At 45.8% G+C, this 17,059-nt stretch overlaps 1 protein-coding gene across 2 annotated transcripts in view; it reads right to left on the reverse strand.

Moving 5' to 3' along the window:
• The window catches only part of LOC147444507 (flap endonuclease 1-B-like), a 98,094-nt gene that overhangs the window by 28,405 nt on the left and 52,630 nt on the right, over window positions 1-17,059 (reverse strand). For both annotated transcript variants that reach the window (XM_086527102.1, XM_086527101.1), the window contains exons 9-11: window positions 1,737-1,787; window positions 1,510-1,629; window positions 1,340-1,424 (exon numbers count right to left, since the gene is read on the reverse strand). In XM_086527102.1, coding sequence (XP_086383228.1) covers window positions 1,340-1,424; window positions 1,510-1,629; window positions 1,737-1,787 — 256 coding nt within the window. The remainder of the gene's footprint in view (window positions 1-1,339; window positions 1,425-1,509; window positions 1,630-1,736; window positions 1,788-17,059) is intronic.

Consider the following 17,059-nt stretch of genomic DNA (forward strand, 5'->3'; position numbering starts at 1 on the left):
TAACGGATCTCAAAGTCAAAATCTTGCATAAGTTCAACCCATCTAGCCTTCCGGCCTCTGAGATCACCCTGATCACAGACATAGTGCAAGGAGTGATGGTCTGTCCATGCAACAAATGTAGAGCCATACAAGTAGTACCGCCACTTCCTCAAGGCGTTGACTATGGCGTAAAGCTCCTTCTCATACCGTTGTATAACGCATCTCAGTGTCGGAAAGTTTCTTGCTTTCAAATGCAAAATGACGTCCATCCTGATACAACACTGCACCAATCGCACATTCACTAGCATCCGTTTCAACCACAACGTGCAATATTGGCACAGTAATCACCAAGTGCTTTAGTGTCCGAAAGCTCTCGTCGAGATTCTCATTCCAGACAATCGGGGGATTACCTTTACGGTGAGGTCCCGAAGTCTTCAGTCCTTTCACCTCTCCTTTTAAAAGTTGTGTAAGCGAAGCAGCAACTTTAGAGTAATCCTTGATAAATTTACGAAAGAATCATGTAAAGCCTAAAAAGGACTTTACCTGGCGCACATTCTTCAGAATGGGCCAATTTCGCACGTTATCCAACTTTTCAGGGTTGACACGAATTCCATCACGAGTAATAATATGGCCCAAATACAAAAGCTCTTTCTTGAAGAATTCACACTTAAAAGCCTGAGCTTAAAGCTTCTCGGTTCTCAGTACCTCAAGAACAACGCGTATTTGTGCTAAATGCTCAGACAAACTTTGGCTGTAAATCAAGATGTCATCGAGAAATACACCGACAAAGTTGCCTAGAGACGGTCTCAGCAGATCATTCATCATTTGTGAAGTAGCTGGAGCATTGGTTAAACCAGAAGGTAAGACCAAAATTTTATAATGACCATAACGCGTATGGAAACCCATTTTGGGAACATTTTCCGATTTGATCCGTATCTGATGATAGCCTGATCACAGGTCTATCTTCGTAAAATACAACGCTCCATGGAGTCGATCTATCAAATCGTCCATACGCGAGAGCATATACTTATTCTTGAAAGTGAGCTTGTTTAACCCCTTGTAATCCACACAAAAGCGCATAGTGTTATCTGTCTTTCGAGAAAGAAACACAGGCGCTCCCCATGGGGCATGCATACAGACATGAATATCTACCAAAACAAACCCATGCTTTGCAACATATACACCTCAGCAAGCTATCAGTATATCAAGAACCTCAGCAAGCCATTGAATTATCAAGACAAACCATAAAGTTAAATCCAGGTCCATATTTAATCAGGCTGCAAACAATGAGCATCGATTGTTTGAGAATAAAGTTGAAAAAGCTATTCAAAATTCTTAAATTGTTACTACAGATCCTCACCTTTTATTGTATCGCAATAATCACATCCACAAAGTATACACACATCAACAAATTGATCCATTGAAAGATCCAGATGATCTAGAGCCTGTTTCAAAATGGAGAGACATAACTGCCAATGTCATTGAAAACAGTGAGAGGAGATGAAACTAAATGAAAAATATAATTTTTACCATTGAAAGATCAAGTTCTAAGACTGACAAGTTGCGAGATGCAGGAGTCAGCAGATACCGCAGCAACTTGGGTGACCCAAATGTAAGAGCATCCATATCCTCTGACGAAACTGCATATACCTACAGCATTCAAATGCAGCCCCAAATGATATTATGCCAATGTCTGTATGTGTAATGGTTTTTGGGCAGCTGGAATTTGAAGTTAAAGAACGACGCCAAAAAACTACCTTTCCTAATTTACATAATGCTGCACATTCTGCCTCTGCCTCACCAGGAGCCTGAGAAAACAAAACTTGCAATTCAGCAATCATAACACAGGAATGAAGTAAGGACCTTTTAAGATTATGAGAAGATGAAATGCATTGGTTTATCGATTTAATTGTGGACTCGCATCTCCCGTATTTGAATGCATCTTTCGTTAAGGGCAGCACACATGGGACTTCTACACAGCCCTATCAGCTCATAGGTAGCTCCTACTTGGAACAAAATCAGGAGACAAAAGAGAAAAGCACACATAAAATGGACGATGGAAATTGTTCGACAAAGAAGAACTAGGTTTATCAATTTAATTGTGGCTCTCATCTCCTGTATTTGATGCATCTTTCATTAACACTTGGGACTTCTACACAGCCCTATCAGCTCATTATTAGCTACAACATAGAACAAAAGCAGGAGACAAAAGAGAGAGTACAGATAAAATGGACAATGGAGAGTGTTTGACAAAGAAGAAGAACTTGAATGATTTTAAATAAATTTTGACATACTACACTCATAATTTGATGAAAATCCATTCTAGTCATACCCAATTCCAAGTTCGGGGAAAAAACTCAAAGAAAATGATGGAAAGTGTTGCACGGCTACAATGTTACTTGCACAAGACAGGCGGTTACAATAACGGTTGGTCTTGGATTCCCATTGGACGAACTCTCGCCTGGGCAGTGACACATGGCAGAGACATGAGTGGCACAGGTGGTAGTCTAGTGGACACCGTGGCCAGTTCACCACCACCACAGTTTGGAGATGACGTAGTTGGACTGTCAGGGATATTTTGCTAGCCGTAATTGGTTCTAGTCGTCGTATGCTTCATCTACTTTCTATGGTCTAGCTTCTTCAATCTGGTGTCTTGTGTCCAGCACCATACATCTGCACTCTCCCTGCACATTGGAGCCTCGACATCCCCATTGTACCTGTGAGTCCTAGGCTTGGAGCTGAGAGTACTGCCAGCCAGAGTTGTTCTGGTTCCATGAGTTCATGTCACAAACGGGAGCGCGTAACCATATTAAATATACTCGGATAAACAGATTTTATCACTTGATTCTGTAGCCAATTGATATAGAGAGAAACAGAGAGAAAGAGTCAGAAGCATAGTGACAAGGAATGGCCGTTTTCAGGTCTCCGTTCTCCGTTCCCCGTTCCCATTCCAAGTTCCCGTTCCAAATCCCCGTTCCATGTTTCAAACGTGAGTGTAACAGGGAATGGCATTTTGTTCCGCGTTCCCATTCCGGTTTCCCGTTCTTGGTAACTATGGTTAGAAGATCGACTGGGACGATAAGATAGGCTGGTTGTTAAGAGTATTGGCATCTCAAGTGAACTGCCCAAAGTGATCCCATTATTTGTTTTGGCTTTTAGGTATTTATTTTACTTATTTGTCAAAGTCTGGATGGGGCAATAAACTGAGGTGGGTATATATGAGATGCCCCCATTGTACATAGTATCAATTATTCATTGCCAAGGTTTAATGGTTAAGGAGACTCTCTTAATGAAGGCGCGCAATGGAAGAAGGAGAAAGAGGACTTGCACGCAGAGCTACAAGCATTTAAGGCGGATTCACAAGCACTTAGAGAAGAGGTCACAGCCCTCAAGCGAGAGCTTGCGGGTAGAGTAAGCAGTGGACTGGAAGAAGGGGAATTTCAGCCCTTGGTGATAGACGAGATCAAAGTCATCAAGGAGCAGGTACGGATGATCACAGAGGAGGAGAAACAGAAGGTGGTAAAGACGTCTTCGTGGATGGATGTGATCACGAAGACGCAGAAGAAGGCGGATGAGGCCGAGAAATGGATAGAAGTCGCAAAGAAAGGGAAAGGGAAAGAAACCACATCCGTCCCCACTCCTACAATCATCAACATGACTCTAGAAGAAGAGCAGCGAAGGAAAACTAGAGCCTTGCATATAAGAGTAACCGGTCTAAAAGACTGAGATGATGTGGAAGGGGAAGTCGAAGAACTTCATGATGGGTAGTGAGGCTACTCATACAAAGGCATGGAGGGTAGGGAAGAAGACACAAGGCAATGGGGAGACTTCAAAAGGGAGAGCTTTAATCATCCGTTCCCATCCATGGAGGCAAAGGACTTCTTGAAGAAGCGCCCTACACTAAAGAAAACGGGCATATTCCTTGGAGATGACCTCACTCTCACAGGTTGCGCATATGAGAGAGGTAATGCCAGAGATTCAAGCGGCAAGGGAGAAGGGAAAGACGGCCTTCTACAGAGATGGCCGGGTGGTGATTGTAGAGCGGCGCTCCACATGACGGTGCGAGACCTATGGGACCACACTCAAAGTTGCCACCTGGAATTGTAATGGATCTATGCGCCTTGATGTGGGTGCTTTTGAGGATAGTTTTACGGGAAGAGACATCGTCTTCTACTCTGAGACACATCAGGCCCCGAGGCAATCTATGCCTCACATTAGTGGATATAGATGGGAGACAGCCTGTAGACAGGAGACACAATCAGAGCACAGAGGGTGGGGATCAGGAGGAGTGGCAGTGTTATTCAGGGAGGAGTTGCAGCCATTGATACATATAGCCCGCAGGGATGAGCAAGCTAGGTACATGTGGGTGAGATTGAGAGCAGAGACAGGCAGATATCTTTACATTGCTATTTGCTACTTTCCCCCGAGTACGTCTGTTTATGCACCACCCAGAGGACAGTCCCCCTTCTCTATTCTGGATGATGACGTATGGGAGTTCTCTAGAGATGGTGACATCATCATTCTAGGGGATTTCAATGCTAGGACTGCCCATCATCAGACAGTATTTTATGATACTTCAGAGGAGATGCTGAGAGAGTTGGATGTTGCAGAGACAGGCCTATCCAGACTATCATAGGATGGAGAACACACTGAGTATGGACGACACTTGATAGACATGGGGACTGCACATGGATTGGCCATCTTGAATGGCCTACAGAGATTTCCCGTTGCAGGGGTTTTTACATGCTTTCCACATAGACATGGAGCCAGCACAGTGGATTATGTCATGGCACAGCCGAGCCTCATCTCTAGTATCCAGGACCTCAGGTTGGACCCAGACCTGTTGGTGTGGCAGTGGATCATGCTCTTGTGGCGCTGACCATTTCTTTTCAGTTTAGTGTAGCACACAGGCTACGGGCAGCAGTCCCTACTCGCTACACCTTAAGCGGGAGACGGACTCTGTATACATAGATGGGATCTACAGACGCCTATGCACAGAGGAGCCAAGGCGACCTCTGGAGGAGCTTACTACTATACTGACACAGACACTACATGATGCAGCAACAGAGGCATACCCACATACCCAGCCTGAGCAGAGACGCCGTTCGGGGAGCATGCCCCAGAACAATTCGTATGATGAGGAATGCCGGGACACTAGAGCTAGACTTCAGAGGGAGGTGCTTTTGGGGGACATCACTCACAGGCAGTCCCAGATTGACTTACAATGCCTAGTGCGGCGGAAGAAGAGGGCATTTTTGGCTCGCCTAGAGCAGGATCTATACCAGCTATTCTTGAGTCAGGACTCACGTGAGGCATGGAGGCTCTTTCATGAGCACACCCCCCCCTGCCATCACTTCTACAGAGGCCTGGGGCCAATATGCATCATCTCTGTACACAATTCCTGAGCAACCCCCCCTTCCCGACCCCCCCCGATCCATGCCCACACACATGTGCTTTTTTCACCACTAAGATGGTAAGGAAGGCCATTGATAGGATGAGGACTGGGAGAGCATATGATCATGATGGCTTAGTGGCTGAGCATTTCACGCATGCTAGAGATTTACTAGCAGAGCTTCTAGCAGTTATGTTTAACCGTGCCATGTGTGAGGGCTTGCCTGATACTCGGAGCCTATCTACTATTGTACCTATCTTCAAGTCGGGAGACCCTATGGAGCCTGGGAACTACCACACTATCATGATTGGACACACATTGGCACGGTTGTACGCATCTATTCTTGAGCAGCAATTGAGTAGATAGGTAGAAAGGGAGGGGATACGCGCAGCCGGGCAGGCAGGTTTCAGGAGGGATTTTTCTACTCTTGACCATATCTTGACACTTGGAGCCATCATTGAGTAGGGCAGATCGCGTTGGAGACGGATCTATTGTAGCTTTGTGGATTTCTACAAAGCATTTGACACAGTGCCCAGAGCTAGATTGATGCGCAGATTACAGCAGATGGGAGTACCCACAGAGCTCATTTGGGGGGTCATGGCATTATACAGGTCAGTAGTGGGGCATGTACGCACCCCAGAGGGTCTATCCACACCGGTTTACTCCACTATTGGGGTGAAGCAGGGCTGCCAGCTCTCTCCTAGTCTATTTGGTATGTATGTAGATGAGGTTTCTGACTACATTGAGAGAGATGGTGATAGAGGTGCACAACTGGCAAGGACATGGATTCCCACTATTGTTATATGCCGATGATATTGTGTTGATCTCCGACTCTCCGGAGGGGATGCAACGTCACTTGGATGCTTTACATAGGTTTGCCCAGGAAAGTGGTTTGTCCGTCAACCTTGGTAAAACCAAGGTCATGGTATTTAATACCACCCCACAGTGGATCAGGAGGTCAGGGCCCACCTTCACATACGGCCAGGAGAAGGTGGAGTATACAGATGCTTACAATTACCTTGGAGTGGTTTTTAGTGGGCCAGCATTTTCATTGAGGAGGGCAGCAGAGACTAGATTGACCAGAGCCCAGGCAGCATTGGGTAGATTGGAAAGGATGTGTTCACAGGTTCAGTTTCAGGAGCCTCGGACGAAGCTCTGGCTCTTTGACACTTTGGTGGCTTCTGCATTGCTTTATGGAGCTGAGATTTGGGGACCTTCACTGGATCATCACGGGAGGACAGGCCGCAATGATGGATGGGGGGATATGGAGAAGCCTCTGGTCTCTATGATCTTGGCGGCTCATTAGAGCCAAGGCTTCAGTACCACGTGCTATTGTACGAGCAGAGATAGCTGCCCCCCCACTGGTGGTTGAGGCGCTCACCAAATCTGTCTCCTACATACACTGCATATGGGAACTTCCCAGAGACAGATATCCACGCCTTGCACTTGAGTCCTCTCGACAGTTAGCCATGCAGGGAGATACAACATGCTGGTATGGGGAGATGACATCATGATTTCAGGCGCATGGGTTCAGCATAGACAGATTGCCTCCCTTCCAGTACTCACTGGATACGCCCTCTCTGACTCTTACACAGTCCGAGATCACCAGGCTCATTCGCCAAGACTTGATCCAGTTAGACACCAAGAGGACATGGATACAGCCAACACAGGAGCTGGGCACGAAGATGGCTTTCTACAGAGAACATCTCCTCCAGCTTACGGAGGATGGTTTTGTGACGAGGCCCAGATACATGGACACCCACTTGTCTCATGGGATACGATGTGCTATTGGCCAGATACGCACATCTTCACACCAACTGCGGATCGAGACTGGGAGATACAGTGGAGTACCAGCAGAGGCCAGGACATGCCCCCTGTGTGACGTCGAGCCTGAGACAGAGTTGCACTACACATGCCATTGCCCCGTCTAGTACGAGATACGAGGCCGCTTCCATTGCTTGTTCAGAGAGGGCTTTGGACCTTTCTCTAGAGTCATGCGATACGAGGATCAGAGATGCCTGGGTTTGTTCTTGCTCGAGCTGCGCAGACACAGAGAGAGCCTGATGAGATAAGAGGCTAGCCAGTCTCAGAGACAGATCACAGACTTCTTTAGAGCTGCCACTGGACACCCGGAGGAGTTACTACCAAAACAGAGCTCGTCGCTTTACACCAAAGGCATACTGATCGACCGAGCGATTGAGATGGGGAGATCCAAACGCCCACGACTGCGGAGGACTACACAGCATCGACGGAGGCTGCATTAGAGGGTTCGGGTCACGTTGGCTCGACATGCACGACGCTCGGTCAGACTACTGACCATGGAGGAGATTGATGAGATCCGCCAACGACCGATGCTGGATCTCATGTGATCCACCTATCCCAGCTAGTTTGTTTAGCTGCTTAGTCCACACCTAGCAGTTTAGGATTCCATAGTATTTTATTTGTCATTTTGTCATCTTGTTACTCTGACTTTGTATTAGATCCACCACATTGTAACTTTCTGGTCTCATAGGTCACTTTGGCCTTTTGAAGACGTTAATATAACATTTCATTTCATCATCTCTCTCTCTCTCTCTCTCTCTCTCTCTCTCTCTCTCTCTCTCTCTCTCTCTCTCTCTCTCTCTCTCTCTCCTTCCTTGGTCTCTACGCTTCCGCATCGTCGACTTTGACATGGTATCAGAGCCTTGGTGGAGCAAGGCGACACTCTTTGACGGCGGCGTCCATCCTCCTCTACTTGGCGGCCTCTCAAAACGCTGGGCGTTATTCCCTTTGCCGGTGCCTTTATTCCATTGCTCCCTCCCCCTTGCGTTTTATAAACGCAGCTGGCAATGGGGCCATCGCCGTTTCCCAACCACTCTCCCTTGTGCTCTGACTGCTGCCGTCGACACTCAGCCCACTGCCAGCGTTTTGAAACGCCAGCAGTCATATACCCCTTGCGGTTGCGTGTTGACACGCGATCCCCTGTAGTAATTGGCGTAGAGCATGTTTCTCCCTCCCTCCCTTGAGGCCGCGTGCTGAAACGCACTCTGCTCTTCTTGGCGATCATAACCTACGACAACGTGCTGAAATGTTGTTTCCCTGCCTTGCTTAACGTGGCCCTCCTCGTTGGCAGCAAAGGTGCACCCCCTTCCCACCCAACGTTATAAAATGCTATGGGTTGAAAAGGGAGGGCAATTTTTTTGGACTAAAGAGAGGGAGAAAGTCTTGGCTAAGTAGCAGGTAGGAGCGGCTTTGCAAAGGAAACGAAGTTTTGGAAGAATTGAAGTTTCGAGAGCGGCTTGGTGCCAATATTGCAGCTTTTAGAGCGGCTTGGAAGAAGTGAATATGGAGCTTAAGCGAGGGGCATGAAAAGGACTTTGCGGAGCGGCTTGGTGGATTTGTGCGGCCCCTTTGCAATGTGAGGAGGACGACGAGTTCTCTCCAGATCCTGTACCTGCAATGGAAAGCAGATCAACCACCCAGTTAACGGCCTATGCATAAGCAAAGTTCTCAAGGAAGCCAACAATTGCTTGGCTCGAGATTGTGAAGCCAAAAGCAAATGGACGAGTTCGCTAGAGGACAGAGGCAAAGGCAAGCTTGACAAGGATGGCAATACCAATACTCAATAAGCTGCCTCAGTACCCACGAGGTCCAACAACCACTGTTATAAATGTGACATGACGCTTTGTTTGGCTCCGGAGTTTGAAGCCAAAGACAAAAGCAAGAATTCTCAAGAAAACAAAGACAAAGGCAAGCTGGACAGAGATAACGGTGATAAAGATTTGACAAAGGAGATCGGCATGGTACACGTGGTAGCGACCACAGTGGCCATTGTTCCAGATTTCTAGTCAGAGGACAATTGCCACCATAACCGGCCTGTACACAATAGAGGGCGGTACTATTTCAATTACCTGCTAACTTTACACAAATGTGTCCAGCGACTGCGCAAACGAAGACCAACACCCTGTATGCCCCAAAGATTGGCGGTCCTTTCGGTATTTCTTTATTTAATTGAAAATGGACGATCCGAAAACTTAGATATAACTCTCACCAAGCTGTTCAAACCTGTCAAGGGCTGGAAACGCAGGTGTTTGACCTGATTTCAGCAGCAAAAACACACCTCTAGGACAAATTCCCTCGCATTTTAGAAGCTTTTCGATGAGCTGTAACAGAATTTCAGCGCGCTGTAAATCCCTGTTTTGCCACTGCTAAGTGCCCAAAGCCCTATCTGAGCAACCCAAGGCCTTCACGAGGCTCCCTAGGTGTTCTCTTGCAGTTTAGGTGCGAAACCCTAAAACTGTTGGAATTAGGGTTGGCGGGAAACGCACACAGCTTGGAGAAGACGAAGGAAGCTTGAAGCACACAACAGAGAGTGTATTACTTAGTGTGCAATGGAAAGATGGATAGCCCTAGAGTGATGGGCATATATACAATGCACGGGGGAAAAAACCTCCTAAAGAGGGAAAAAAAGCCCCGGCGGTCCTAGTGTGTTCACACACATCACTACCACATGTATATGGTAACAAATCCCCCCTGGGAATGATGCTGTCACAAGACAAGCACCACGTGCCAATAGAAAAGAACAGATTGAACTGAAAGAGAGAGACGACACGCGACACAGAGTGGCGGACTTCCACCCCAAAGAGTATTGGCCCCAAACCTTGGCACCCCTTTTGGTATTTCTTTATATTGCATCATCAAAGTACAAGCCGGTACTCCATCCTCTGCACCTTCGTCCAGAAGCATGCCAAAGAATGAGCCCATGGCCTCAAATTTAAAGGCCCTAGGCCCAAAAGCAATTCACATGAAAAGCCTTCAAACTCAAAAGCATCTGGTCCAAAAGCGATGCCCAAAAGCTGCCAGTGTAAATCATAGAAATCCGTACATCTGCCACGTCAGCAGTCAACGGAAAATCCGGAGTGTTCGTACAGCGGCCACGTCATCAGCTGCTGCGCAAGCCTTTGTGTGTGTATGTGGGTCCTGCTTTATTTTAATTCCTTTATGTCTCTTGGGCCCCATCGGACGGGGTCCCATAAGTTGGTAGGACTTCTTCTTCTGCTATGGCTTGATCTTCTTAGGGTTTAGGCCCCTCGATCGTGATCTGACGGTTGGCTCTTTTCTTACTGACTTGACACGTCAATAGTTTCTGACATCCCCCCTTCTTGAAAGAAAGTAATCGCTGGCGATTACAGCATATCTGCAAAACAATTAAGTTAGTTCAGAAATTTCCGAGGGTCATTCTGAGGGACAATCAGTTTGCTCTTTTTTTGTTGAGGAGTTGGCCTCTCCTTTCGGCTCTTTTGATCAAGGAGTTGGCTTCTCCTTTCGGCTCTTTTGTTAAGAAGTTGGGTTCTCTTTTCGTCCAGATCGAAACTCGTGATATCCGGCGTAGTAAAATTAGCCGTCACACTGAGACCGCATTGATCTTCCACAGGTGTCTTGATGCATTAAAATTACATACCGAGGCGATCTCATCCAATTAGAAATATTCAGTGATTGGCACATCACAATGCAACACAAATGCTCACATATGCATGTTACAAGACATAGAAACATAAAGTCGCCGATGAACACTCCTCCCGCATAACCTAACAAGGTCCGCGCCGGGAGATATTCAACGACTCCCTCATTACTCCTCCCGCATAACCTAAAAAGGTCCGGGCCGGGAGATATAGAGGCGTTTTACAACCAACCGCCCCCCAGACCGCAGCCTGCGTCGTTTGGAGGTGCTGAGAGTAACCACTGCTCAGACTTCTTAATACTCCTCCCACATAACCATCCTGGTTCGGGCCGAAAGTCACAACAACATTTTTCAAGCATACAACCAAATGCTCCCCCGTCTACGTCGTTCGGAGGTTTTCTAGCATACAACAAAACGCTCCCCAACGTTTGCGTCGTCCCGAGGTTCAAACAATACCAAAACAACATTTCTCACTACTCCACCCGGGAGTAAAAATCACCAATCAATGAAACCAATATTAACACCAGAGTCAAACATTTCAAATTGGCACCAAGACATGCACCAAAAAAATTAGGGTTAGGTTCCTTCCAGAAGGTCGTAGCCGACCACAGCATGGTCCATCAGCTCTTGGACAGACAGTGTTCCTCTGGCGGCGATGGTAGTCCCAAGAAATAGCAATCACACCGAACCTCCAAGGTTTTTTAGCTCGAAAAGACACCTACTGAGAGATGTCGAGAAATTTCAAGATATAATCTGCAAGGGTTTCCATGGCAAGCATTTCAGGATACCCCACTCTGCCAAAAGTTGCATCCCGAAGGAAGATGTCAGAAACCATATAACTTCTAGCAAAAAATTTCTTGAAAGCTTGCCAAGTCCTTGGAGTGTGCGGCTTGGTAGCTATTAACATCTACATGGCACTGCTTTTGAAAAAACAGTGACTCGAAACAAATCTTGGATCCCTCTCTTGCAAGTGATCTTTATGGCTTATTCCCTGTAATACATGAGCGGTACAGACGGGAGCGCCCCCGATGCACGATGAAGTAAGGGTGGGAGTGACTAGTAACTCCGGGGTCGGAGCACGAAGCTAAAATTTCCAATGAACTTTGGAAGTGCGATCTTGCTCTGTCTGCTCTTTGGTAGGACCGGTATGCTTTCAGAAAAGCATACGCCTGATGCTCTGATACCACTGTCACAAGACAGGCACCACGTACCAATAGAAAAGAACAGACTAAACTGGAAGAGAGACACGACACGTGACACGAAGTGGCGGAATTTCACCCCAAAGAGTATTGGCCCCAAACCTTGGCGCCCCTTTTGGTATTTCTTTATATTGCATCATCAAAGTACAAGCCGATCCTCCATCCTCTGCACCTTCGTCCAAAAGCATGCCAAAGAATGAGCCCATGGCCTCATATTTAAAGGCCCTAGGCCCAAAAGCAATTCACATGAAAAGCCTTCAAACTCAAAAGCATCTAGTCCAAAAGCGATGCCCAAAAGTTGTCAGCGTAAATCACGGAAATCCGTACATCCGCCACGTCAGCGGTCAGCGCAAAACGTGGAAATCCATACAGCCTGCCACATCATCAGTCATCGAAAAATCTAGAGCGTCCGTACAACGACCACGTCATCAGCTGTTGCGCAAGCCTTTGTGTGTGTGTGTGGGTCCTGCTTTATTTTAATTCCTTTGTGTCTCTTGGGCCCCATCGGACGGGGTCCCATAAGTTGGTAGGACTTCTTCTTCTGTTGTGGCTTGCTCTTCTTAGGGTTTAGGCCCCTCTACCGTGATCTGAAGGTTGGCTCTGTTCTTCACTGACTTGACACGTCAACAGTTTGTGACAGATGCGGTGAATGAGGACTGGCACGCAGAGTAAAGGGAAGTGCCATGCCTTGAGGACAGGATCAGTCCACAAAGGGGAGAAAGCCCAAAGCTTTGCGGAAAGCTTCGAACTTCTCACGAGACAATGCCTTTGTGAAAAGATCTGCAAGGTTGTCATGTGTTGGCACATAAGCTAAGCTGATCTCTCCTGCTGAGAGCCTCTCCCTCACATAGTGGTAATGCACCTCAATGTGCTTTGTGCGAGTATGAAAAACCGGGTTTCCTCGCAACTACCAATGCGCTTTGACTGTCAGTGTAGATGATGTTGACAATGTCTTGTCCAATACCCAAATCAACCATAAGGCGTCTGAGCCATACACACTCAATCGTAGCTGTGAAGACTGCCCTATACTCAACCTCACAACTAAAAGTGGCCACAGTAGGTTGCTTCTTGATCAACCATGAAATAAATCAACTGCCAAGCATGAAACAAAAACCACTTGTGGACACTCGCGTGTCATAACAATTAGCCCAATCTGAGTCTAAAAAAGCATGTAAATCTGGCGGCAATGATCCCCCCTTGGGATAAAACAAGCCAAGATGCAAAGTGCCACTGAAGTAGCGAAAAATCCTCTTGCCTGCCTGCCAATGCTTAGACCCTGGGCTATGCATAAATCTGCTGACTTGTGAGACTGCAAACTGAAAATCCGGCCTCGTGTTGCATACATAAATGAGGCAGCCAACAGCAGTTTGGTAAAGAGTGACATCAGCAGGATCACCAACATCATGTACACTCAATTTCAAACCTGTTTCCATGCGAGTGACAATAGGTTTGCAATCCTCAAGTCGAAACTTACATAGCAATGTCTCTATGTAACTTTTCTGACACAAGGCAATACCACCATCACACTGCTTAAACTGTATGCCCAAGTAATGATGCAACAGCCCAAATCTTTCATCTTGAAAGTAGCATTCAAATCAGCCTTAAATTCAGTAATATGTGCCTCATTGGGACCAGTGATCAGCAAATCATCCACATAAAGAACAACAATGAGAAGTACATCGCCCTCACGCTTGACATACAATGTGCTTTCTGTTGGACTGTTACGAAAGCCTCGTTTGACCAAATGAGTGTCAGCTTTCTTATACCAAGCACGAGGAGACTGCTTCAACCAATACAAAGCCTTCTTACCTCTGCACACTTTGTCCTCTTGTCGTTTCTTGACAAAACTGCGAGGCTACGTTACATAGACTTCCTCAAAAATGTCACCAATCAAGAAAGCAGTAACAATATCGGATTGATGTACATCCCAACCAAAATGAGCTGCCAATGCACATAGAAAACAAACAGTAGTCATACGACAAGTGAGAGAAAAAGTTTCTTCATAATCTAGTCTTTCTGCTACGCATAGCCTTTTGCAACAAGTCGAGCCTTATAGCAATCAACCTCACCATCCGGCTTGCATTTCAACTTGTAAACCCACCTTGTACAAATGGCCTTTTTGCCAAGAGGCAAATCACATAAAGTCCATGTGTCATTTTCTATAAGTGCATCATATTCTGATTGCATGACAACCATCCAATTTTCTGAATTTTGTGCTTCATCAAAAGATAGAGGTTCCTCTATATCACATAAGCTAGACACAGCCAAAGCATAACAATCTGATGCATAAGAGGCATGGCAAGAACCTGAACGAGTATGACTAGACAAAGGTGCATCCAATTTACTGTCATGCAAAGTGTGCACAAGCCATTTTGGCATACCTCTAGCCTGCTCATTTTCAACCCTTTCCTCATCAAGTACATCATATACATTTGCATCAGTAATAGGCTGATCTGTAACATTTTCAAAAATCCCCATAGGCTGTACATTTGCCTCATTTTAATTTACATTCGAACTTCCACCACTGAAAAGAGGCAATAAACTGTCATAAATGTCCTGTGAGCTTACATTACTATCTCCACTATATGACAGCAAAGGCTGAACAGAATCTTCCACAAACATAACATCGCGTGAGACCAAAATACGCTTTGTTTGCGGATGGTACAACCTGTAACATTTGCTTTCAGCACTATAACCAACAAAAATACATTTGGCAGCTTTATTATCCAATTTTCTGCGCTGCGCTTGTGGCACTAAACCATAAGCCAAACAGCCAAAAACACGCATGTGCTCAATAGATGGCTTTCTATCATGCCATGCTTCATACGGAGTCATAGACCGCAACGTTTTCGTAGGACACCTGTTGAGTACATAAGTGGCACACATGACAGTCTCGAGCCAAAACGAATGTGGTAAAGCTAGACTCTTGACCATACATCGTGCCATTTCCGTAAGAGACCTGTTTTTCCTCTCAGCAACACCGTTTTGTTGAGGTGCATACGGCACTGTACATTGGTGTTTTATCCCACGACTAGCCAGAAATGCATTAAATTCATGAGACATATACTTTCCTCCTCGATCCGAACGGAGGATGCCTATAGTACATTTCGAGACATTTTCAGTCATAGCAAGAAATTGCTTGAAGCACTTGAACACTTCAGACTTAGCTTTCAACAGATATACCTATGCATGCCTGGAGTAGTCATCAATGAAAGTCACGAAGTATAAGTAATTTCCCAAGGACGGAGTTTGCATAGGCCCACAAACATCACTATGCACAAGTTGTAATCTGCATGTAGTACGAACTGACCCATCCTTTGGAAACTTAGCACGCTGCATTTTACCCAAGATACAATCTTCACAAACATGTTTGCTAGGTGCTTCAAGAGGTGGCAAAGAAGCAACCATAACACATTTCTGCAAATGCAACAAACTGGCAAAATTCAGATGCCCAAAACGTGCATGCCACAGTTTTACATCTGAAACAGCCTTTGAATTTGCAACTGCATTTGCAAAATTTTGTCCACACTTGTCATACAAAGTGAGCTTATACAGTCCAAAACACAAAAGGTCAGATGCGACAATTTCATCACCAAAACTGAGATCATGAACTGTACATCTGTCATCCACAAATTTGACTACCAAGTCTAGCAAGTGCAGATACAGACAAAAGGTTCTTTTTGATCCCAGGTACATACAATGCATCAACAAGTGTGAAAGAACTACCATTTGCAACAGTAAGCACAATCTTTCGAACTCCTTGAATAGGATAAGAGGCATTATTGGCACAAGTCACCGTATTCCCATAAGGGACAGACTCAATAGAGGTTAACAAATCACGATGTTAGGTAATGTGCTTTGTAGCACCACTGTCAAAATACCACATGTGAATCTGCAGCAATTGACATACATGCATCATGGACAATAGGATCATAAGTGCACTCTGCACTAAATGCCCATTCTGCATCAACATCAGCATCACAATCTCCTTTGATAGAAGACTCTACAATCGCTGCACTTGTATTGGACCTGTAGTGGATCCAACCTCTTTCTTCTTAGCCTCTTTTGCCTTCAATTTCGGACACTGCTTGATAAAGTGATCATTAGCTTTACAATAGTGGCAACGCATCTTCTTTTTGCCCTTATCACCAGAATTGCCAGACGAAGTGCTACCAGCAGAAGCATTAGTAATAAGTTTTGCCACTCGCAGTAGAACCATAAGAAGTGGTTACATTGTTGTTCCCACCTTCCCTTTGAGCCGCAATAAAAGCCTATTCAGCTGCACGCTGCCTAGTCCTGTTTTTTCTGGAAAGTGACTCTTGCAATAGCAATGTGCATAATGCATCAAACTTTTCCTCGGGTCATAAGTCTCCAAGTACTAACAAAAGTCTGGTTAGAATCTGACAAAGCATCAAGGACAGTCTGCACAAGTGAACTGTCAGAAGTGACTTCTCCTGCAAAAATTAGTTGTTCATTAACATCCTTGACACCAGCAAGGAAAGTGTTCATTTCATCTTCCTCATGCATATTCTTCGATTCCAGCTCTTTACGCAACAAAGCAATTTTAGCCTCATTGCGGCTTGCATAAAGACCTCCTAGAATATCCCAAGCCTGTTTTGCAGATTTTGCTGAATGGATGTGAAGAGTGATAGTGCGCTTCACAGACAATGCAATCAATGCATGAGCTTGCGCATCTCTGACATCCGAACGAGCCTACTCAGCCATAGGCAAAACAGCTCTGACAACAGCCACCTTGGCAGCAAAACCTTGAGCATCCTCAACATCGCCTTCATCCACAGTATCAGGACGTATATCAATGCCTTGCACAATGTTCCAAACTCCCTTTGACACAAGTACATGTTGCATCAAGTAAGCCCACATAGGGTAATTGTCCCCATCCAATCTGTCCTCAGCAGCAAACATCTTGAACACATCTGTGTTGTTGTCAGTCATGGAAAACGTTTGCACTTGATGTGAAAACTGCCCGAAACGAGGAGAAACTGAGTGAGACAAGAACGTGCTATATAGCACAACCCGCAGTAGACTGTA

The sequence above is a fragment of the Adiantum capillus-veneris genome, chromosome 13 (genome assembly GCF_014529385.1).
Source record: "Adiantum capillus-veneris isolate H3 chromosome 13, ASM1452938v2, whole genome shotgun sequence".
Lineage (NCBI taxonomy): Eukaryota > Viridiplantae > Streptophyta > Polypodiopsida > Polypodiales > Pteridaceae > Adiantum > Adiantum capillus-veneris.